The following is a 26680-nucleotide window of genomic DNA, read 5'->3' as shown; positions in this document are numbered from 1 at the left end:
TTTTTGGATGAAATGGCACCAATCCACGCAACGTTCACCAGGTGATAATGCATGCTCAAAAAGTTACCAATTGGTGTGGATTTTGGGCCAACAGCGGCGTACTTTGTCCGTACTTTTTTGAAAAAGACGTTAGTGAGGCAGTCATCGTTAACAGCGAGTGCTACATAACGATGATAACTAGTAATTTCTTATGGCCCAAATTGAACCATATGGAACTAGACGACATGTGGTTTCAGCAGGACAGCACTGCGTGCCCCTTATTGAAGAACCCTTTATAACAGTTCATTATTATTTATTATTTATTTATTTTTATTTATTTCATTTTTCGTGATTGCCTACAATCTGTAAGATTATTATTATTATTAATAAAAGATTTTCAAAAACAACCTTTTAAAAAGGTTTTTCGTCTTAGAGTGAATTTGTTGGTTTTCTCTTTTGAGTTTGAAGTTTTTTAGTTCTGTTTTAAAAAATAGGACTACGTTACCAAAAAACATCTTTTTATGTAATAACTCAGCTGGTTGATTAATACTGGTTATAATTTTTGTTTGTATATTCAAAGTATACCAAAGAAGTCAGACCGATTAGAAAAATGGGTTTTAGTTTATTTTTTTAAAATTTATTTTTAATAATAAAATATTATGAATTAACAACATAATTTTTTAAGTTATCTTATACTAAAGCAAGTCATTTGTATTTATACACAACTACTAATATTATTACGCAATTAATTTCGTATTTCATTTAATTTAATAATAATCAATCATTAAGAATATTTTAAACAATAAATAAGTTTTCTCTTACTCTAATATACAAATACATGTCTATAATTTTATAATAATTTTGCTTCTAATTCCATTTCCTTTTTTTTACTTATTTTACATTCAAAGTAATAAAAGCTATATTTTTTCATGATCTGCTAAGGAAATACTTTGTATCATTTAAATTAAATATTTTTTTGTGTTTTAATATGATGTATATATATCTTAATAATTTAATGCTCGGTCTAAAGGGTGGTAATTATTTAACTAAAAAATTATAAAAGTTTTAACAAACGTTAAATTTTAAATTCTTATTTTTAATTATGATATGTAAATCAATAACTACCCACCTTAACTACCCTTATATGCCAGATTATGTGACAGGAATATTATATTGCAATTCAATTTTATTAAATTCACACTGGAATCGAAATTCGAGAAAATCGAAAAATTCATACATTTTGATGTTTTTTGTTTTTGTTTCACTAAGCAAGAAATAAATATAATATGGACGTATTTTATTTAAATTAAAATCAAAATAAATAAAGCTTAAATCCTAATGAAACTATGGTATCATATTTGGTTCTTGTGGTGCTCCCGTTGAGTACTTAGGTTTGCATACACATCCACTTTCAACTAGCACATAATCCTGTCCAGTGAGCGTCACAGGGCCGAGGGGTATAACCAAAAACAAATATGGGACATACGTCTGTGTGCATTCTCCACGAACAACATCACATTCAGAAGACCTGCAAATAAAAATATATTTAGACAAACTTTTGTAATTTTATAAAGTATTTAAACAAAATATAACTCATACGTCACGGTGCACAAAACAATCTTCTCGCAACATAGTAAAGAAGAAAAATTATAGTAAGGGTTTCAAAAAAGATTTCTACATTGTATTAATTTGGTGTACTCAAGGACACTTGGAAACATTGGAAAAACTTTTTTGAAACAGAGGTCAGGTCTGGATACTCGCGAAATATGTATTTATGAAATGTTTCTGCGTTCCTCATTTCAAATGGGAAAATGTTTCTCAAAGCAGCTACGCCAAATTTATCAGAAACATTTCTAAAATGTTTATGCAATGTTCCTAAAATATTTTTTTAAACAAATGATAAACAGTTTTTAAAAAGCGTTTGCGGAAAGGTTTCTTTGCTGTGAACACACCTTAAGAAACATGACAATTATGATTCAGCTGAAAAAAAAATGACTGGCAGCCTAACTTTCAGTGATTTCAGTCATTACCAATTCTATAAATAGTATAGTAGTATAGTAGAAATTCCCTATAAAACGCTTCGACAGTAGACAGATTTTTTTATTTAAAAATTGGTACAACTGAAAGAAGATCTGTCAGAATAACAATAAAAAAAAAACAACAAACAGAAGAAAGCTTTGTAAAAATCAAACACCTGCTTGAAGCTCGCCTCAATTCTTTATATTCCTGAATTGAGTTGAAATGAGCTTGATTTAACTCAATTCCGGTCGGGGATAGAAGTCGATTCAAAATTTGTAAAGAAGAACTTGTGTGGAGGAGTTGGTTTTACAGATAATGCATAATGGTCTGTTTATTTGCATGTTTGTGTAGAAAAAATATATTTTTGTTTTAATCAAATTTAAAAAAAAAAATTGCTTATGTAGTACGTAGCGTATTCTTATATGTTGCTGAACTAATTCAGTTCTTCATTGTTTAACACAAATAAAACTATGTCATTTGCACTTCATAAGAAACATTTAAACACCATTTACATTTTAGAAAGTGCTGTTAAACTAAATCATTTTCAATTCTTCTTGGGCTGTGGAGACACCAAAAAGATTTAATCTAAACTGAGATAAACCTTTAGTGGAAACATAGCAAAACTTAATTATCTTTTCTATTATTGGAAAATAAGCCCATTTTTATTAACAAAACTAAATAATATCAACAGTAACAGATTGATTTTTTTTCGCCAATGGAAAACACATGTTTCCAAATGCACAACAACTCAACAAACACAGCCATAGAGATATGAATGCAATATCAATCGTACCAACATTTGAGAACACACATAAATGTCAAAAACCCATCCGTAGTAAGATTTTACTTTAACTTTTATCGGTAGTATTCCTACTATGGATACTGTTTTTGTTATTCGTGTAAAATCCTACTATACTATTGATAGATATTCCAACAAAACGCGGGAATTATTTGAATAAAAATTAGATTGATGATTCAAATAAATCCATACTAAAATATCACTTTCTGTTGATGAATTTTAATTTCACTTTTCCCGCTAATTATAATTAACAAGTATATATTTGATCACGATTTTTAATTAAACCTGTTTAAAAAAAAAATAAAGAAAACACAAAAATAAAAAGGGAAAACTGTGATATGAATAAAAAGAGTGATCTGATATAAAAGAATACATAAAACGACATGCTTTACCTACCACCGACCAGGTAGAGAAAGCATCAAATGGCAGATTCGAGTTCTTTTGTTATATAAAAGATCTTTTAAAAGAAAAGAAAATTAATTATTATTTTTTTGTCGTATTGTATTTAATGTTGCTTACAAACTGTCACTTTTATTTATACGAGTACAGTTAAATCTTTCTCACTGATATGTTAATTTATTAATTATGAGGGACAAGCCCAAAGACTATAAACAACCGCAAATCCCAAAATTTGATGATTTTATAATTTGAAAAATACATTATCTTCCAATAAATCTTCTCATAATTAGTTTTCTTTATTTTCTAATAAATGCGAATAACAAACATTATTTGAATTGAAATCAGATTCCATCGACAGTAATTGCGGATAACACAATAGACTGTATCTTAAGAGAAATGTACTAAATTTCTCCGAAGCGAAGCCGATGTGCGGTGCATATGTGCTTTGCCTAGATAAATCAATCCTATTCAATACGTGACTTTGCATTAACAAAATAGACCGCAATCTTAGATTAATGGCGCTTTTGTCACCGATTGAGAAGAGAAGTAAGCCAAATTGCAGAATGTATGCACTATAGTCATACGGCCGCAGCGTGAAAGACGCATGTTTTGTGTTTAGCACGGATAAAGGCAGGTGCTATTGACAAGTGCTTAAGATGCTTTGTAGAATGTGAATGAAAGTGTGTGCACACAGTGTGTTGGCCTTATTTAATTGACACGATTAACTTTCATCGGATGATGAAAAGTTTGCGGTGCGGTGTTGTAAACGAATTGATGATATTTTTGTTTGTATCTGAAATATTTTTATATACCCAACACTTACTCGCATACTTCGAAGACAACTTGCTGTAAAAGATCTGGGAACTTTTGGACAATGGTAACTGGTTGACCTGATGTAAGACTTACTCCGTACATTGGAGCAGTGGTGTTGTAGCGTGTTTTGCATAGCCTAGCCGGTGTTCCCCGGCACTGAGATGGTGATGGTGAATCGTTAATTGCTCGACCTGAAATAAAGAAAGGAAAAATATTAAGGAATGCTTCGATTACTATCCGAGTTAAGGAATTTCTATGTTAACTGAAAGATGGTGAAGTCAAATAAAATTCCGGCATAAATTGTTAGATTACAAACTGTGTAGACAAAGAACGGTTTATAAATAAAACATATTCGCAGGAAACAATCCCGTAAAACTATTTCAAAATATATTTCAGAAAAGTTATAGGTATTGAATTATAGGGATTTACAATTAGATAATTTATATTGGGAGGGCAAAACGCCCTTACATTCGGCTTAAACTTAACTTATAGCTAATGATGAGGCTGGTGAAAGGGACAGCTTTAAGGGCTTATAGCATGAGAGTAATGGGTTCATTCGAGCCATAAGAGGTTCGGTGTGTGGTAATATAAAAACAGGTGAGTATTTCTCCAATAATGGGGGTTAATGTTAAGGAAGATGGTTAGGTTAGGTTAGGTGGCTGTCCATGATGAAAAACGGACACACTTAGGCCAGTTTCGTGTCCCATTGTTATACCACATGAATCTTGAGGCTTCCTTAGCTCGATCCAGTTTGAGTCCCTTACGAAACGTGAGAGGCTGATTATGCTGTAATGATTTAGATCGTTTAGATCGTTAAAGAAGAATTCTCCTAAGTAATTCTTGCGTTTTTGAGCTAGAGCAGGGCATGTACAGAGAAGGTGAATAATTATTTCCTCCTCTTCCTCGTCAAAGCAGCTCTTGCAAAAGTCATTTGAGAATACGCCTAACCCGCGTGACGTGCTTTCCTATTAGACAGTGTCTGGTTGTGACACCTATTATCGAGCTTGTATGCGATCTGCTTAGAGATAGGAAATACCTTGAACGCTTTAAAACTAGTGTTGGCCAGATGTTTTTCGTGACCTGACATGTGCTGATGTTTTTCCACCTGATGTTTGCCTTCTTTAAAGCTTCTTGCATAAGCTATTGGTATGCCAGTGTGTGAAAAACGTTGTAGGATGGGCTGCACTGTACCGTTCCTGACGAGTTCATCTGCTTACAGTTACCTGGAATGTCTCTATGGCCCGGCACCGAGCAAAGGTGAATATTAAACTGCTGTGCCATCTCCGTTAGAGATAATGAAGGAAGATAGAGTTATAAAAATGAAGACAGTTAGACCCAGAAAGCAGACAATGAACAACCAAGATGAAAGTGGATTGTCTACGTTTTTCCAGAGTTTTGAGATTTGTTAATTAAAGTAGGTCTTGAAATGGAGGAAATATCTGGGGATTACGCCAAGGTAGGCCTCGATGGGCAAATCGAAGGAAAAAGATAGGAAAATGTATGGGTTGGAAAATTCATTGACCAACGTTTTACAAAACTAGCGCTGAGTTGGCTTTTATATTTTACCATCAATATGAGCACGGAAATTTAATTCTTGGTCACATAAGAGCCCAAGGTCACGAATAACCCCAACAATATGAGCACGGAAATTTAATTCTTGGTCACATAAGAACCCAATGTCACGAATAACCCCAACAGAGGGAATGGTTTGTTTATTAGAAAATATTGACACTGTGAAGTTCTTACTCTATTTCGTGAAAAAGAAGTTGACTGACATTTATTTATATTTAGCTCTAAGCAGTTTTTTTACATCAGACTGAGGAACTGTAGAGATCTAGTTGAAAAAAGTAAGAATCATGCATCGTCATCAGCGTAAAGTGAGATATGGATATACATATATAGAGAAATCAACTTAATTTCATAAATGGTGAGGATAAAAAGAAGAGGGCCTAAGTGGCTACCTTGTGGCACGTCAGAGGTAATAAGAAAAGGGTAGGAGTGAGCGCATCTAAATTGAACATTATATAAACGGCTTTCTAGGTAAGAAGAAATCCCTTACAACATAATCGGTTCAAAGCCAAGAGTAGAAAGCTTAAAGAGTATAAATCTGTAGAATATTTTTTCAAAGGCTTTGCTAAAGTCAGTGGAGATTACGTCAACTTCGTTTAATTTTTTAAGCACCGAGAACGTAGAGGACACGAATTCAACAAAAGGTTGGTAGTAGTAGACTTGAATTTCTGTTTCCAAGCATGTAAAAATCCCCTTTATTACAAAATAGAGATAAAAACTAGTAAGAGGGGAAAAGATAACGAATCGAAACAGTTTTTAAGAAATAAATAAATAAATGGCAGGAAGACTATCAGGTCTTAGTGAGGATTCGTCATTCAGTTAATTTAACGTATAATTGATCAAACCAAGGTCAATTCTTTGTTGACAGTTATTAGGTAAATATTCAAAATATGCCGATTTTAAAACAAAAGAGACATGTGTAAAGGATTTTTCCGGTGGCCTAAAAAAAAAGTGTGTAGAGATGTTAAGCCACAAGATATTAGTTGCCAATTTCTGATCACCTCTTCAAGAAATTACACGGTCAGGAAAATTTTCTTGTAAAACTGCTAACTAAATGTTCAAGATTTTTGTTTTTTTTTTTTTTAAATTTAAAAATCTAAATGTTGGCATCTGCACAAATAGTGGGCCACTCAAAATAGAAAATCTTATATTGGAAAACCACATGCACTAAAAATTAAAGTAATTTTTCTGATTGAAGTTAAGTTATAGATATTAATATGCAGTAAGATTCTAAAATCTTTTAAAATTAACAAAATTATTTCTAAATTTAGCAACTTTACTAAAATGGTTTAAAATTATTAATTGAATTTTACTAAATTATTTTAAATTTATATTAACTATATAATTATTATATCGTTGCTGCTTATCAAAAAGTGAACCTCATGATATATGTACAAATGTTAAATACGTATATATACAGGTTTATTTATTTCGTTAAGAGTAATTTGTTTTACCTAAAATCCAAAAAAAATGGAAGACATTTTTTCATTAAAATAATAAATACTACAAACATATGTAGATACGTCCAATATGTAAAAATAAAAAGCACAGTCAAAAAATAGCCTCATCTTCAAATAGAAAATTAAGGATTGGTTTCATATATTCGATACCACTATTGTACGTGTTTTTAAAACAAGTAAAACGTGACTGAAATTAATTAAAATTATAAAAACAAGTTCAATGCACTTTTAACTATGCAGAAAATATCCCTCAAAAAAGAGCAAATTTCCAATTGCTTTCTCTTATTTGCAATTACTATCCAAAAATTCAAATTCACTTTTGGTATAAATGAAGTTAAGTTAACCTGTTTGATTTTTTGGCACATTGCAAATAGCAAAACAATAAAAACGATTGCCAAACGACAAAGAGTGTCCTCTGTAGTTGTAAGGGTGCCTATTGAATGTTTGGTTTTAGCCAAATTACTTTTTACCAACAACTGGTTTTCGATAAAATGTTTTAGTTGGTGATGCTTTGGCTCTCTGAGCAAGTTTCACTTTCTAGAATTAAAAACTAACAAAAATCAAAAGAAAAGAAAAAGAAAAGATATTTTCTTGCATGTGACGAGGATAATAAAGTTGATTCAACTTCAAAAGCTTGTTTTATTATCTTATTCATCACTTTTATGCGTGACAAATTTCTATAGGAACTAAGTACATATAGACAGAGACTGAAATCCGGTTTAAAGAAGTCACCACTCAATACTAGTTGATGGAGAACAAGTCTTAATTAATGACCAGGTGTGAAATCGTATATGAAATAAAAACGCATATTTTTAGAGTTTAATGACCCGATCAGATAGCGATACATACATTTAATGAATTGCAATTCCAATCTATTTGTAGATTAAATTAATAACTAACAACATTTCTTGTTTGCTTGTACAGCTAATTTTACGTACATATGTATCTAAATGAATATTCAAATTCAATCTATCGTGAATCTATCGTCTAAGAAATTATAAATACAAGATTTTGAATCAACATGTTCCCAAAACTTGTCTTATGATTAAACTTTTTTAACTCTTTAGCTCTTGAGATAATTATAAGATCATTAAGCAAAACAGTCTACAAATTCTATTCTATAGAAGGAAAAAAATCTTACAAATCGAATTAATGTAATAAGATGAATTATAATGAGAATATTTTCCCACACAGTTATTATCTTAGAAATAGCAAAAAGCAAAAAGATTCTTGTGAATCAACAAAATTTTATGGAAATTGGATATAAAATTTACCAATTTTCAATCAAAAGCTACAAAAATGAAAACAAATTACATTTGCTTCAAATATTATTTTCGTGCAAAATGTAGCTACATTCTAATATAATATAAAGTCTTTGATCTAAAAAATCACAAAACTGATTTTTCGATTGGTGATTGATTTTTTCCAAAAGGTGTTTTTATGCACCAATATAGAGGAATCAGTCTACTTAACATCGACTATAAAATCTTCTATGCCGTAATATGTGAACGTCTAAAGCCCATCGTCAACAAACCTGATAGGCTGATGACATTGACATAATCGGAAGAACTCAGCGTGATGTCAATGGGTCTTTTGTGAGTATTGAGGCAGAGGCGGCAATAATGGGTTTAACTGTTAATGAGGGCAAAACACAGTACATGCTGTCGTCAAGAAAGGACATACAACACCACAAAGGACATGGTCAAAACGTCACCATCGACAGACGTAACTTTGAGGTAGTCAAGGACTTCGTCTACCTAGGCTCCGCTGTAAACGCAGAAAACAACAACAACGCTGAGATCAAACGCAGAATAACTCTTGCTAACCGCTGTTTCAATGGACTAAGAAAGCAATTGAGTGGTAAAGTCCTCTGCCGATGGACCAAATTGTTGCTATATAAGACCCTTATCATCCCCGTCCTGCTATACGGTGCAGAAGCATGGACTATGACAAAAGCGGATGAAAGAACCTTGGGTCGGTTCAAGAGAAAAGTTTTTCGTTTGATCTAGGGCCCCGTATGCTTCGAAGGGGAGTGGAGGAGAAGATGAAACGACGAGCTGAACGGGCTGTACAGCGACGTAGACGTAGCCAGAAGGGTAAAAGTCCAACGACTAAAATGGCTGGGTCACGTAGAGCTCATGGAAACCAATACACAGGGTGTAGAGAAAGACCGCGGGTCAGGTGGAGCGCACAAGTCGAAAGTGACCTCTCCAACTTGGAGCGCGAAACTGGAGACATCTAGCTAGGAACCCAGCTAGATGGAGAAGTTTGTTAGGTGAGGCCCTTGTTCACACAGGACTGTAGCGCCACCTTAAGTAAGTTAGTAAGTTTTATGAGAGGCAGGGAATATAAAAGTTGTGGGAAACAGATCCTTTTATAATCAACAAAAGAAAATCAACTTTTACTACCTAATGCAAGACAATTGCAATCAAAACCAATATTTTAACGGATTAAAAAAAAAAGAATCGTATAACTAATTGGTTGCCCCTTTAAATAAATATACGCTTAGTCCAAAAAGTCTCCGTACAGCAGCCTAATTTTACAGTTTTTATTTTTGAAAAAAGTACTAGGAATAAATGTAAAAACCAAAGTGATAACATCGAAAAAAGTTAGTTTCCCCCTTCACCTTTTTAACAAATTTAAAAAAATTGTGATTGTGATTTTCAAAATACTTGTTTTTAATATTATATTATTGTATTATAGTAAATATTTTATCTCAGAATCAACTAAAAGAAATCGCTGTACGGAGACTTTTTGGACTATGTGTTTATTTTTGGCAGCTGTCAAAATTGGATACCATGCACATTTTTATCTATTTAATTTAACATTTTTTAGACGTGTGGTTTTCTAGAAGAAATAAAACGTATATGATTTAATGTTATGGCCAAGATCTCAGCTTAATTATAATGACCAGGATTAGCCAATATGTTTTAAAAATGATTTCAAAACGTGGCATAGTTAAATAAATTCCAGGCCAGACGTCCAATTTTCGACCACTTTTTGCTACAATTGTATGTCAGCAATAAGTTCCCGAATAATCTCTTTCAATGCTTTAACACTGAGCCTAAATCAAGAGACAATTGTTAAAAAAAAAAACAACTACGAAAAAAGTATTGCCAGAAAATCATTCGTCTGAATTTCTGTAAATGACAAAAATGTGAAAGAAGAACAAACATAAAGTTAATTTAAGCATGTATATCTAATCAAACATAATTGTAATGTAAATGTATTTATTCTTCTAATTCTAGAACTTACCATATCGACTTTTAGGAAGCTCGTCATTATTTGCATCATCATAGGCTTTTAGAAGAGCACTTGTTGTAATTGCTGGATCAAGTGTTGTAGGAATTTTATTTTGTCTACCTCGTCTTGAACTTCCATTCCAATTTGAAAACGTTCTCGCGACAGCTGCACTAAAAATATAATTATTTATTAATTCTAGAGAATATAATAAATATTTTATTCATCTTGTTTATAGACAAAATAAAACATGTGTTCTATAATTGTTAAATCAATTATTTACCTTGGATAAGGTGCATTATTTGGTCCTAAGCAATTTGGTGAATCCCTTAATGCATCGCCAGATAAGTATTTCAATCCCGAAGGCCCACTACATTTTTCTTCACTCGCATAATTTGACCATAGGGCAGCATTTACAATATACGTGTTAAGGGTGATTAAGAGTATTGCTGATATCGTCTGAAATTATTGAATTAATTAGTTGTTTTCAATTAAACGTAAAAGAAAGAAATATAACTTAAAATAATCGAAATCAATGCCAACCCTGGATGTGCTTAAATTTACATATGTAGAACTTTACCTAATGAAGTAAAAGATGAAATGAATCTCACACGTAAATATAACAACAACTTTTACTGTTCTTATCTTGGGTCCTAATTAATTTAGGCGCAACATTAAAGATTTAAATTACAACATTTTAAAGCTTTTAGAAAGGAAAGTAACAGTTTTTTTTAAAAATGTATTCTTATTCCGACTTTCACAATAATTTAATCATTGAATATACATAATTTGTTTACGTTTTTTTTCAATTTAAAATAATACAAATTTTAAAAATTAACCAGCATATAAAATAGAACAACTTGCAACTAGAACAACTGAATATTAAAAATAAAAACTTTCTACAAAAGTTTTAAAAATAAACTTAATGACTTGTATATCATTACAGATGTTTCTATATTCTCATAATTTTGATAATATTTTTATATTTGATTATATCAAATACCACATATAGTTATAGATAATTGTACAGCAACTTATGGTTTTTCGAAAACTATCAAAAATTAATTAATATTAAAATTCAGTTACATTGCTAGATGGTTTTCTAAATCGCAGAAGATGCGATAGTGACGAAATTTTCAAATATATTATGTAAATAAACATTGACTTCAAAAAATTAGTAGTGCATATTAGTTTGGCCGTCCCAAACTTCTTACAATTGTACAATTGATTTAACACTCAGTTTTATGTTGCAAGAAAAGTGCCAGAAATGGCTTTTATTATTAGCAGACTACAGTTGCAATTGATCTTAGAACCATGTAATTTTTCTATGTTTCTCAAGGGGATAATACTACCCTTATTACGTAGACCCAGTGTGAGCACTAGGAAGGGAGAGAGGGGTTGAAAGGAGGTGTCGGTGCACAATGGTTTTGAATTCCTGAATATTGGCTAGGAAAGACAAAGTGTAGCTAGGCATTCCACATTCGCATAGTACGGCTAAAGAACGAATCTCAGTACTTGACAGTACGACCGAAGCTGGACTCAAGTGTATGTTGATGAGCATTCCTAGAAACGTGAGTATTACAGTTGAACTGTTAAAGGGGAGGAATGGCAACTGGCTATTTCTCTAGAGCATAAACCATTAAAATAACGGTAAAAGAGGGTAAACAAGAAACATTTCGACAATGTTCAAAAATGATCTTATGATAGTAATATCACCAATCAATCTAAATGCTCTTCGTTCAATATTGTCCAAGAGGTTTAATTAATAAGTTGCTGAAGCACCAGCCCAGATATGGAGTTATATTCAAACTTTGGACGTATATAAAAGCTTGTAGATAACAGCCAGATCAAAGGGGGAGAAAAACTTCTTGCGTCATTTTTGGCAACATCGCAACATCGTTCCGCAAAAGGTGGTTGGTGATACAAATACCGAGAATATCGAGATGATCAGTCTCCTCGATGCAAGTGCCATCTATGGATATTGGCAAGGGGGTATATCTCGCTTTAACGAAACAAGACAGCATTGGGTTTTCGAATCATTAAATTCCACACGGTTTTTTATTCCCTATTGAATAATGCTGTTTTGGTCAGAATTCAATTAGCTTATTATATTTTGTCGTTGTAGTTCCACATCCGAAGAAGAGGAATGTGAGTCTGAAAGCAAATATGAAAAGCTAAGGGTGCTATCGTATGTATTATTAGAAGTTGCAGGCAGGAGATCATTAATAAGAATCAGAAAGATTGTTGGAGATAGAACAGAGCCCTGGGGCACACCAGTATTTATTACGTTGTTTTCAGACTTGAATCCATCCAATATAACTTATTATCAAATGAAGGAGGGCACACTCAAAGGCTACTTACACCTCTAAAATTAGGAGGAAAGATAGAAACAAATTGTCGATGTACATTGGTTTTTAATTCTTGAACATCGAAGTGACGGAGAAAACAGAGCATCTTAAAGCATTTTAAGTTCTCATAGTGCCTCTAAGGAACGAATCACTACACTTTAAAGTGCAACCAAAGTTGATCTGATGGTCATCTTTAGAAGTGTGAGTATTGCGAAAACAACTGGCTTCTTCTCTAGATGAGGATGACACATATCAAAGATGTTGGAAAGGCTTAAATGAGTCAATGTCAGCAACAATGTTAAAAGCTCTTCTTTGAATACTGTCCATAAGATGCTTAAGTAAGTTACTAAATCACCTGCCCAAAGGTGGGAATTCTACTCAAGCTTTGGACGTTAGTGTGTAGGTTTTTCAGATAAACCAAATCAAAACAAGAGATAAATTACCGACAAAGTCTCAAAAAAACCAAACATCTTGCGGCATTTTTGGTTAAATTACGCATATGATCTTTCCAAAAGAGCTGGTTGGTGATGAACATACCGAGAATATCGTTCAGTATCATTAACCGTGTTTTGTTGGAAAATGTATCCATAGTATAGTAGGATTTTACACGAATAATAAAAACATAGTATGAATACTAGCGATGAAAGTTAAAGTAGAATCTTACTAGGGATTGGTTTTTGAAATTTATACGAGTCTCGAATGGATCTTATGTGATTTTGTTCTCAAATGTTGGTACGATTGATATTGCATTCTTATTTCGATGGCTGTGCTCGTTGCGTAGTTGCATTTGGAATTATGTGTTTTCCATCAATCTGTTACTGTTGTTATTATTTAGTTTTGTTAATGAAAATGGACTAACTGGCCTTATTTTGCCAGAGAAACAATAGAAAAGAAAATGGAATTTTGCTTTGTTTTCACCAAAGGTTTATCTCAGTTTAGATTAAATAAACCTTTTTGGTGTTTCCACCGCACAAGAAGATTAAAAATGATTAAGTTTGACAGCACTTTCTTAAATGAAAATGGTGTTTCGATGTTTTCGATGTGTGAAGTGCAAGTGAGACAGTTTGATTAGTGTTAAACAATGAAGAACTGATTAGTTCATGCCCATTTTTTTTGTGATTTGATTAAAGGAAAACTATATTTTTTGTTCATAAAAATGTAAATAAACAGAGCACAGGTTTTTCTTTACAAATTTTGACTCGACTCCGATCTCCGACGGAAATAGAGTCAAATCAAGCTAATTTCAGGTATATAAAGAATTGAGGCGATCATCAAGCACCACATGTTTATGTAGTAGTCTACGAACAAACCCCCTCCTTGAAGCAATTGTCAAATGAATTTTTTTTTATAGAATCTCAATTTAAAGATGTTTCCTTACCATTTCTTCTTGAAAATTGTCTAAATTTTATTAGTTTTAATTAGTTTTTTTGCTAAGTTAATTTGATTTTCATAAAACTTTCTTCCATTTGTGTGTTTTTTTATTATTATTCTGACAGATTTTCTTTCAGTTGTACCAAATTTTAAATACAAAAATCTGGCTACTGCGGATCGTTTTGTTGGCAATTTCTCACTTTACTTTTTATGGTATACCAAAAAATTGCAATTATTGATGCAAGTGCCACTCATAGATAGAAGGTAAAGTCCGTTTTAAAGATACAAGACATAGTTAGGTTTTCGAAGCATTAATATTTAAATAATTCACAACTTTACAATGATGCAGTTCTACATATCACTTTCTGCTTTAGAAACAATATTACGGAAAGTAAAATATAAAGAATACATTTCACCATTTTTCCACTTCATTGAATCATTAAGGAAGTTATCGTTGGATAGTTATATGGCTACAACATTTAAAAATAACTAGAGCTTTAAACTTATATATCCTCAAAAGAATTATAAACACTCCACAGGTCAAGTGCAATTTATATTTTAAGTATAACCCATTTCATTATAATCTTTAAAATCAAGTATCCACGAAGAAATATAGGTGTACACAGCCATCCGTTTACTTCAATTAATTAACTGCAATCAATATCAATTTAGCCATCAACCTAACCGTTTTTCCGCCACTTCTAATCAATTCATTTATGTAAGCCAACATCTCACCGCATCTAGACACAATCAACACACCGACCGACTACCGTGGCACCGGGTTTGTGTACATCCATTTGCAACACACCGCGATGATATTTTAATAGGAAAAATTCCCCTCGATTACTTGCTGGTCAAGTTCACATAAACAGAGATTTTCTCTCTCTGGAACTCAACAGTCAACACTCAAGATCAAGATCCAAGAGCCAATATGCATTATACACGAAACATTAGACACTGGACTGCAATGTAGGCCAAAGGTATAATAACGTTTTTCCGTTTATGACAACAACGCAACGTTCCAAGAGTCTATAGATTTTCTAGTTGTTGTTGGAAATTGGGGTGGCCCGTTTGTTTGCTTGCAGTGGCTTTTTTTTCAATACTTTTTTCCATCCTTGAGACAGCGAACGACGAGCGACTGCGACGATGACGACGTTGAAGACCGCATGAACGTTGAGTTTCGTTTACGTTGGTTTGTTGCATTATGCACTTTTTTGTATGCCCATAAACAAACCTATAGATTCCATATAGCAAACACATTGGTTAAGAAAACTTTAACTAAGACTCTTCGTCTTAGCCTCTCAGCATAGCCATCAGATTCAGACTTCAGAGATGTATAAAAGTGCGCCTCGTGCGGAATTCACGTTGTTGGCTGGCTGGAACTTTGCCAGATATTTTTCAGACTCTTTTTTTATATTTTTAAATCAATATGAAGTTAATAAAAAAAGAGAATAATGTTATATAGCTTTAAGTTGATGATTCTTTTGCTTTTCTGCTTCAGGCTTGAGAATTAAACTTGAGACTCAGATTCAGAGTACCATCGGGTAATTCTCTGCTGGAGTGCCGATGGTTGTGCGTTTCACTAAGATTGTTAAATGTGTGTGAAACATGGATACAGTTTTTATGATTTTGTTCCTCAGGAAGGTTATGGTTAAGGCAATAAACGAACTTGTAACCTGTTTATCTTGTTTATGCCGAACAAAGTGATGGTTCGTGGTTGTACTTATACGACAACGGACGCGCAAAGAATTACAAATCTTTAGGTGGTTTCATATGAAATGACGAACAAGTTCATCGCATGGTAAATTTTTAGCAAGTGCAAATAATTAAATAAAAGCCACAAGTTAAGAGCACTGCTAAAAATGACCAAAATTGGCATAAATAGTTGATGCTTGCAAAATGAATCTTTGAAAAAATGATGGTCTTACAAGGAAGTAATCAAATTAATTTTTTCTTGAAATTTTTGTTTATTGTACAATTTTAAAAATATTCTTCAAAGAAAAACAAGACAAAGGGGTAACGTGTAGAAGAAGATCTTCTTGTTTAGGCAAACAATCATTTTATCGAAAAATTCAAATTTGACTTCTGGTAGGAGAAATATACCTACTAATTTCAATAAGAGTTGGTTTTAAATAGCCGGCTATTAGAGCAATCACTTTTAAAGCTTCAATCTTTTGACATTAAAAACTAAGCCATTAACATTAACAACGAGGTAAATAAATTCACTAAAAATTATGAAAAATTTTAAGTTAAAGTTTGCAGATTTCAGTTTTAAAAAAAAGTTACTTGTCAGTGTTATTTACTTCCCATAGGAAGTTATTGTAATGGGTCCGATTTGTCAAATTGAAAATTTTGACATTTCCTGACGTTTAATAGAGTCGAAATAAAAGATTTTTAGAAAGATGCCTGTGCGTGCTTGACTTCAAATACATTTTGTTATACAGATAATAATGCAAAAAGATGCAGAAGGGGCTCCTAAAAAAATTGTGTGGGCGGTTTTTTTACCATAGCATTTTAAAAAAAGGTGAAAACCCTAAATATCTTACGAACCAAAAACGCTAGACATGATACCAAACAAATATATTTTTAACTTTTTTTTTTATAAATCAAAAATATTGAAAAATTTTGAGAAAAATCGAGTTGTCAGTTTTCCTTACTAGAAATAAAAAAACTAAAACGAAATTAAACAAACGTTGGTAAAAATTGATTTTCGACTCAAATATCTTTTCAAAAATTAGAGATTATGGCTTCCAATTTATTTATGGTTATAAGAAATATTGTTTTCAACATTCAGAAAAAATTGGAAAAAAAATTAATTGACAGTTTTTTTTTAAATAAAAACCTAAACATAAAAAAGAAACAGTACTAAAACTTGGTAAAAATTTACTTACGGCTCAAAAAGCTTTTCAAAAATTAAAAATATTGTTTTCAAACTTTTTTATTTCACAGAAAATGTCATTCAACCGATTTATAAAAAATTAAGAAATGTTTCTAAAATTGGCAAAAATTTGTTTTCGACTAAAAAATGTATAACAAAACAAGATTTCAAACTAAACTATTTCTTTATATGAAAAATATTGTTGGTAGTTTTTAAATTTTTAATTCAACTGACAACTTTTTTTACCCAACACGAAAACTTACAAACTTTTAAGCAAGACAAACCGACAGACGGGATGGGAAGTTATCAGTATGGGTCGCATCCCAACCTCTTTTTTTTTTTAATTTCTTAAAGAGGTATTCAGAATTGGGAAACGAGAATTTACGAATTAACACAAGAATTAAGACAAGCTCAATGCGAATGCTCCACAATCGATTCAAGATCGTAAAGCTGGAGTTCATGAAGTTATCTAGGAGCCGCAAATATACGAATAGATGATGAAAAAGGTAATTTTAAAAAATTATATCTTCTAATTTACAATAAAATAAACATCTACAAATGTTTCTTATAAAATATTCGTTTCTTAAATTTCAAAATAAAACCTCTTACTGGAAAACTATTGACGATTGTGTATTAAATTTGTGTTTTTTTATAAAAAATCCTCAAACAAACAAATATTGTTAAGAAAGTATTAAATTCAAAAATATTATACTATAATTGTAATTTTTTATGAGAAAGAAATAAGTTATACAATATGAAGCTGTAATAATTCACAGAAATTGCTTCAATTTAATGGAATTTCTTAAGAAAATTTTCTTTTGTTATAAAATATTTGTAGTATCAAACCATTGTTTCCATTGATAAATCACATATCTCAAAATAACTACATAATATATGCAAAAATTTACATTTTTAATCCTATGACAAAATGAATAATTTATTGAAATAGCTTATCCGGCGGAACATAAGAATCGAAAATTATTGACGTTCAATAAAAAAATTGCAATAAATCACTATAATGATTGATGAAGAATTTTTGAAAAGGTTGAAAATAATTTTACTTTTTTTTTAATAACACAAATTTTTATTTATACGTTTCTTTTGTTTTCAAAGGAAATTTATTGTAACTTTTCTTTTCTATCATTTTATGAATTTTATTTAAAATTTCTCAACTTCAACGGATTATGGAAATTATTGTTATATAATGTTGTGTTTGTTATTGTTTTGGATGAAAGAATGTTCTTTTTTTAAAAACAAAGGCACAAAAAGCTATTTTTTTTGTTTTGTAAAAAAGTGAGTTTAAAAATTCGTCTTGCCATATTTAAAATCGTCTGAAGAAATCAATGGCAATATTAATCATGAGCGGCATTTTTTAAGTTAGAAATCAACGTAAGGTCACACGTGCGACTTATTTTTTCTTAAATTATGAACAAAGAATATACATATGAGCATATCCACTGTCTGTAATGTAAATAAAGGCTTGTTTTATGGTGGAGAAAACGAACTCCCAAAATCTATGATGAATACATAAAATATACCCGCATATTGCAATCTTACAATTCAACTCAAAAGAATCACTTTTTGAAATGTACAAAACTAAAGGAGTACATTCTGAATGTATCCCTTAATATTTTCACATACACGTGCTAACTACTTCAAACCAAACTGGTACTTCCGTAAGCGCAATAATATGTGTATGCACTTTTAAAACATTCATTAATTAGCACTTTTCTGTGTCTACCTGTGTTCCGAAGATTGATGGATGTTGTGTCTTAAAAGACTTGTGTTAAAGTGATAATTTAAATGACTAATCACTACAAGATAGTACATACATACATATAGCTATAAAATTAAAGACATTGACCCCAGTAGCTCTTCTTTTAACTCACGTCAAACATAAACATATACGGGTGACAACTGACAAGTGACAACGTATTACATGTTGCTACTTATATGAAGTTAATTTGTATCTTATGTCTTGTCATTATGTGTTAAGAATTCTAACAATGTGTATAAATTATGTAACTTTATACCTACGCCGCCGTTTTTGAACATTTCTTAATTTTATAGTATTACAATATATTTCATTTTTTGGATTTAAGAATTAACAATACAATTTAAGGAACCCAAAACATGTTAACTTTTTGGTGTGTTATTAAAAATAATATTGTATAATCTTCAGTAAACAAAAGAGCTGAGCTTAAAACTCGAAAATATTATTGCATTTTATGTTTGGTAAGGGTGCCAACATGGACACTACTTTAGGCTATTACGTTTTTTGGAAGTGATTGATTAAGGTTTTTAATACATTTTTGATTATTTTTAGGATCGTTTTAAGATAATTGAATGAGAGTCTGTTAAAACTATAATTTGACTTCATTGTGTATGGAATTTTTGTATACTGACAATATCAAATAACTTTTTAATTCCTTCCGAATTTGTAAACAAAAAGGGTGGTTGAAGCGATGTTAGTATTAAAAAGAAAAAGTTTGAACGTTAAAAACAAACACAATTTGCGATGTAATAAAAAAAGCCAATGCAGAAGATACAAACTAAAAACCTTTTCACTTTTCACTTATGCCACTTCTTCTAACTTCAAAAGGTGTGCTTTATCTGATTTCGACAACGGTTTTCTTTCACATAACTCATACTAAGACAAACGATTTGCATATGTGTATGTATGTTATATATGTAGAGGTACTTTATCACTCCTAAATTTGGTCGGTTAGCCTCCGCATTCCTTGGAAACATAACGTACCAGAGAAAAAGACATACTCTCTAATCAAAATAAATGTATTGTACTCGTATGTACGGCTTATACGAATACCATACGGGATTTAAGTTGAGGAGACGGTATATTGAAAATATGTGACTGTCATATAAATTACCACATTTCTCAGACTTGACAAACTTATGCACTTTCCTCTCTTTCAAATACTTTTATCAGCCATGGCCAAGGTTCTTTTATTGAAAAGATAAAAATGTGAATAAATATACAATGTTCTCTTACTTCTCTTTATGCTGCCAGGTTGTAGATATTTTTTTCTGGCTGTTTTTGTTGTTGTTGTTATTGTAAATATTCAACTTGTATTCTCAGTCAGATGAGTCAATATGATAATCAGCAAAAGTAGGTTAAACATATTCATGCGGACAATCCTACTTTTGGAGAGTAATTTTGTGATTGAGGTCACCACGGTAATATTTGTAGCCCCTCCTTCCCCCTCACATGATTCTTTCTGATTTGGGTTCTTAGCATTATGCGATTTAAATTGACATAATTATCTTATTTGGACAAGAACCACCCACTCATAAGATATAAAAAGAAAACAAAACACAAAGCTTTTTCTTTCATTAGAAAGATTACGGCGCGTAAAACAATCATAAGATACCAAATCAGTTTCCGTTTTAGACAACTAGTATACCATTTTATATTCTAAAAAATAAAATTATATTATTTTTTGCTGTTCCCATCTCAAACCTCATTATAAAATTGGGATTATTATATTGTTGACCCAAATTATACGACACACTAATATGACTTTTTGATTTTAACAAAAACAAAAAAAAATATACATGGATACAGGTAGGCATGTCTAAAAATATGTGAGATTGAAAGATAAATTTGGTCCGAATTCCAAAGCAAACAAAGCCTTATTAAAAATTCAACAAACTCTTGTCTCTAACCAAAGAGATGCGAGCCGAGTCGAGACCAGAACGAAAAGTATAGGTAGATAGGTACTTACATTTTTCTTTAAGATTCATGTTTGTTCTGTTTTTGTGCAAAAACCATATACGTTGGTACGCTGCTGAGACTATCCCTGAGAAAGTTGTTTTCACTTGAATATTGTTGAATTGATTTGTTGGTAGCGAAAGTATTTTATACATTATTATAAACAAAAAATGAATAAACTATTGATATTCATTCACATGATTATAAAAAGCAATAAAATTTGTTTTGGTAGATTGGAAAAATGTTTAAGCTGTTGGCTATGGGCCATCTCTTAGACTTAGGGACGTGATAAATGTGTGACTGATTTTAATTGTTTTTTTTTCTATTAAAAGAAATAAACCTTTGATTTGGCCGACAGTCATAGATATAATTAAAATACATCATTTAAAATATTATTTGAATTGAATATTAATTGAATCTTCAAATGAGTTTTCATAATTCAACGAAAATTTGTACATTTGTATGTCTAGAGACTTTTTCAACGGATTGAAAGACTTAACGCTTAAGAACAATCAGTAGTAAATGCAAATACAAGTTTTTAAGAGTTCTTCTCAGATTAGATTTCGTATACTTATATTTAAAGTTTTAAGAAAGAAAATGTTTGATATCTCAAGCAACTTACTAATATTATTTGTTTTGCATTTATCTAATTTAATGATGAGTTCTAAACATAGTAAAAGTTTCAAGATTTGTTCATAATAGAAAAAGAGTCACAAAAATAATTAAAAATGATTTTTACTAATTTAATTAAATTATAAAACCAAGAAGGATGGTAATTAAATTCTGGTTCAAAGTATTCTAGGAATAAATGTAAAAATGAAAATGATAACGTTTAAATAAACGTTTGATTTTAATATATAGTTATAGTAAATTTTTTTACCTCGAATCATCAAAAAGAAAGCTGCTGTAGGGAGACTTTTTGGACTAGGTGTAGGTATATGACCTTCATTATTATTTCTTATATTACGGGTCAACCAATTAAGTTTATCATTGAGAAATCAAAAAATTGATTTCATTAATGCAATTCTATTATTCCAGAGTAAACCCAATAATAGGTATCCGAATACTTACATTTTTGTATTAAGATGTTTTTTTTCACTTAAAGTTTTGATACACACAATTGTATTGCATTAAAAAAATGTCTCCAAAAATTTGCCGTTTTCATTAGCATAACTTCTTAAAAAATAACAGAGAGAGAGAACCCTTTTCAAAACAATATTGTATTTCTGAGAGCAAAAACTTATTTAAAATAAGGGCTGAAAATTCTTGTTTCTGAACTCATAACATAATATAAATTGAAGTACAAATTTTATCTTAACTTTTCCATTATTTTCCATTTCCATTTAACATTATGTTAAATGTATACTTTCTTTGATCGTTATTGTGATAGTCTGTAAGGAGTTATCAAGAAATTAAAAAAGAATACAATTCTTTAGCTCTTATAAAAAAAGGGTCAAATTAAATATTTGTAATTTAATTTTCAGGCAGATCATATATTTATTTACTTCATCTATCCAGTTAAATCTTACGGGTTAAAGACCAAATAAAGCACATCTTGTAGAATAACAAGGCATTGAATCTAAATTTCATTTAAGTTGTCGAACTACAAATTTTGTAAAAAACTTTTGAACTTTCTCAATACTATTTTTTGAAACTATATAATGACAAATGAAGCATATTCCAAATGACGACGTACAAGAGACATATAGACGGATTTTATTGCATATGGATTCGAAAATTCGGCACAATTTGTTTTAAGAAAGCAAAACATTGAATCCGCTTTAACAATAACATTATCCATATGCCCAGAGGAATTTTATTTGTCATTAAATATTATACAGAGGTGCTTAATCTCCGAAACTCTACATAAGACGACGTTTGAAATATTATAATTATAAATAACTAGCGGCTCGGTACGTGCTTCGCTACGTATAAGGCATAGTAATGAAAAAAAATAGTATGAAGTTCATTTATTCAAACAAAAAAAAATTAAACAGCTAGCTATTTAAAAGTCCAAATGACCCAAATGATTTATTGTTCATATTGTATTTATTAGCAAAGACTAAAAACTAAAAAATAAAAAGAATTGGGTACTCTTACTATGGTGGGTCTATATTTGATAGTTTAAATCAGTTGGATAAACAATATTTTTAGTTTTTCCATTTCGAGCATGAATAAATAAACAGTTAGGTATACCGATTCTCGAACAGGCAACATAAAGTTGGCCATATGAAAAACATGATTCCTCCAAATTGACACCACAAACGTGAAGTGTTTGTCCTTGGGCCTTATTTATGAACATTGCAAATGATAAACGCACAGGATATTGTAATCTTTTGAATTCAAATGGCATATCAGTTGGAATCAGAGGAATACACGGTATCATAAAACCTTCTCCTTTTGATTTGCCAGTTAAGATTGTAGCTTCAATCAAATTTGGAAATAACTTTTTCACTACCAATCTGGTGCCATTACACAGTTTTGGGTTGATTAATAAAGAACCAATTTTTAGGTTCAGCAATGCGGTGGTATACCAGTCGGTTCGAATGAATTTAAAAATTCAATTGGAAAATTCGTTGCCTCATCTTGATTCATAACACTGTCAATTGATTTATATGTCGTGACGACACCTGGCAGTTTCGGTTGAATTTAAAAATTAATAGCATTGGTATGAATGTTTTTCGGTGCTAAAATGGTGCGTTCTCTCAACCAATCTATAGATTGCACAATTGTATACAAAAATTGTTAGGTAAAGTGATCAATCCGTTGGTACTGTCGGTTGGTATTTTGCCATCACCAATTTCTAACAACAGGTGTTTATTTCATCAGTAGGAATTTATCGAGGAATGATAGGAAATGCAGCAGCAATTTCCGAAGATGCAAGTGCTAATTCAGTTTTCTATTCCGATCAAATAGTCGATAAAATCAATGGCTTCGTTCTACATTTCCAAGGTAATCAACAAATCGGGATTTCTTTAAGTATTTGTACAAATTGTTTGTATATGGGAGTATAGAAAGATGTTGATTTTACACATTTCAAGATATTTTTTTTTTTAATTTTCTCTACGTACAAACCTTCTCTGCACTTCCACGAATAATTTAAGACCAAAATTAGCCAAATCGGTAAAGGCATTGTTGAGTTATAAAATTACAACGAAAAGTGGCATTGATTTTTATATATATAGATAATAGTATGACATCGAGAAAAAGACATACAACTACTTTTATTGATGTTAAGCGAAAGATGATTACTTTCACACCAATCGTTTATAGTATCAATATAATTCTGTATTAATACACATTACAGAATCATTGATACTTTTAACAGTTGCAAATATTTTAAAATCATCCGCAAATAATAGACCATTTGTTAAATTCAAGTATAATGGTAATTCATTTATGAAAATAAAAAAAAAACAATGGACCAAGATGGCTCCCTTGTGGAACATCAGATAGTGCATATATTTTTTTTGCTGACAGTGAGTTCAAAATTTGTATAAATGCCACTGTCCATTTCTGCCATCCTAAGCACATCCCGATGATACCTAACTCGCATTAGGCTTTCTTACAACTTTTGAAATTGTCTCATTTTTTATTTTACAAGTATTAACTACTGCGACGATGCCTGCTTCAAAACCGCATTTGAATTGTTAAAATTTACATCGCATTGAAATTAAACATTTTGCAATGACAGTTCATAAATTCCTTAAATTAAAAATAAACTACATATTTTTAACTTCAAAAATATTTTTAAATTGTTTACCGGTAGCACAAATAGTTAATATAAAATGAGCACTTGTACAATTTTAATACTGGTTATATATATAATACTTTTTAATACATGATAAGAGACGCATGAAAAACTTACGAATCCTTTTGTCTAGAAGCAGAAATTAAAATTTGTGAAATATTTCCAACTTTGAAAATTTAAATCTTAAAAGTATTTATCAAGAAATATAACGCTATTCTAAAAGCTATTTGGTTTAAAAAAATACCTTAAACAAATTTAAAATAAACTTGTTTTACCTAAAATTTGATCGAATTTGTGTTTGCTTTTCCAATATGATAAAATGCCGAATTTGAAATGTACAAACTGTATTTCAAAATTTTGGAAAAATATACAAAATATTGTACGGTCAAAATACTGTGAGTCAGAATTCAAGATTTCAATTAATAATTTAAAAACAAATATACTTAACGGAAATCTACACAAATGCACTTTTTATAAATGCAGCATTTTTAAATACAAAATTTAATGAGACACAGTGATTTGTTCATACAGTATTTTGAAATTTAGAATTTAAGTAATGCAGTATTATGACCAAACTGTGTCGTACAAAATTTTGGAAATCTGAAACACATTATATTGATTTGTTCCATATTTGTATTGGTATGGAAGAAGTTTATAAAATTTAATCATACAGAATTATAGTTATTTAGAATACAGTATTTTGACAAGCACCCTTTTTTTATTGACGAATTTTATAGAAGTTGATTATCAAAGAAAAGAGCTGTACGTTATGTACGTTAGTCATAGTCATTAATAAAGACAATACTAGTTCATTCCATACCGAGAAATATATTGAACTTCTTTTTGAACACATGTCAACCTCGATAATTTTTCACAGAAACAATAGAGTACAATTTATTGTTCCACAAATCTTAATGTTCTAATTTTTTCTTAGGCTGTATAATCTCAATAAATACAACAATATTTACCTATAGGTACTTAAATCAATCAGGTACCTAACACGACTTTCAAAATATGTGTACCTCTATAAAGAAGAACGAACTCACTATACTTATACTTGAATCCGCAAAATTATTCACTATTCACAGCACATGGTGAAGTAGAAAGTGGATGCCACAAAAAATTGTTAAAGACACATCCAGTCAAACTTGTTCATGGTTATAATCTTTTAGTATAACAAAAAATCAGTATTCAATATACGTCGTAAACACCTGTGTGTACGAGTATTCCTTCCGGGTCAAATAAATAAGTGACCGAATTTGTAGTTAACAATTGAAATAAGGAAAAAGTAAAACTACCTTAAGCCCACGCGAAAAAATAAGACTTACATTAGCGCAGCTCTGAAAGATGAGAAGAGGAAAAAAAACTGTGATGATAATTTTGTAATGAGGTCACTTACTTTGGACGAACTCCACCTATAGCACCGGTATTCCATTTTTGTTTCGTCGAGTTTAGGTTGTGGCTGATCCTGGCAAGTGTATAACTAAGTTGTTTTGTAGGTTATTTACTAGAACTGTTATTAAGTCCGCCTTAATTTAGAAGATTTCGGTTAGTATGTAATTCAACCGTTTTCGACGTTATATATTTGCTTTGAAAACGAAATTCACCACGAGTGCTTTATTGGTTTCAAAACTTTACAAGAACTAAAAACACCTTTGGTTTACACTTGAACCCTTGAAACACCGAATAAAATTTCTATTTTCAAAAACGAGACTCTGATGGATTGAATCTGAGAATTTTTCCCGAGAAAAGAAATTTTCTTCTCGTTTTTATTCCTTTGCACTTCTTATTTTGTTTGTTCTGTGTGTGTGTTGTTTTTTTGTTTCTTTTTGTTTTATTTAATTTTATGACTTCTTTTCTTCGTTTTGTGTTTGTGCTTCACCTTGAAAGACGAACAGATAGATATAAAATAGAAATTTCTTTCTTTTTGGAATTCTGATGATGGGAGAAGCGAACAACACACGGAGGACGTTGTTTTTCAAAACTACCGAACCAGTCAACTGCTTACCTTGGACTGGCGATCGCGGTAGCATCTACTTTGCCTTAACCGTCTTCTTGGCCTATAGACGGGTATATAACATCGTCGTTGTCATAGTCATCGTCTTCATCGTTCTCGTTGCTTGTTGGTCTTGGTCTTGGTAGAGGTGCAAAAGCGAAGCTGGACGACGACGACGTATCCATAGGTATGAACTGAACATCGTGAACGTGATTATCATTGGCATGGAACTAGCGATCGGTTGGGTATTATGATCTAGTACGAGTAAAGCATCAGCATGATTGGCCACGAAGCAATCTTTGCGAAGTTAAAGTGAAAGAAAAAATTG

At 31.1% G+C, this 26680-nt stretch overlaps 1 protein-coding gene across 2 annotated transcripts; it reads right to left on the bottom strand.

The window, feature by feature from the left end:
• Positions 1-699: 699 nt before the first annotated feature.
• On the bottom strand, positions 700-26370 carry LOC129946228 (uncharacterized). Of its 2 annotated transcripts, none has more exons than XM_056056345.1 (5): positions 25756-26370; positions 10562-10737; positions 10294-10451; positions 4020-4200; positions 700-1507 (listed from the first exon to the last, which is right to left on the bottom strand). In XM_056056345.1, the coding sequence occupies exons 1-5, from the start codon at positions 25789-25791 to the stop codon at positions 1324-1326; spliced, it is 735 nt and encodes a 244-aa protein (XP_055912320.1). In that variant the 5' UTR covers positions 25792-26370; the 3' UTR covers positions 700-1323. The 2 variants fall into 2 exon arrangements, with proteins under 2 accessions (XP_055912320.1, XP_055912321.1); XM_056056346.1 differs by lacking the exon at positions 25756-26370 and adding an exon at positions 14005-14216.
• Between the last annotated feature and the right edge of the window lie 310 nt (positions 26371-26680).

Source organism: Eupeodes corollae, chromosome 2, assembly GCF_945859685.1.
Source record: "Eupeodes corollae chromosome 2, idEupCoro1.1, whole genome shotgun sequence".
Taxonomy (NCBI): Eukaryota; Metazoa; Arthropoda; class Insecta; order Diptera; family Syrphidae; genus Eupeodes; species Eupeodes corollae.
This window is presented reverse-complemented; position numbering and strand designations above follow the sequence as displayed.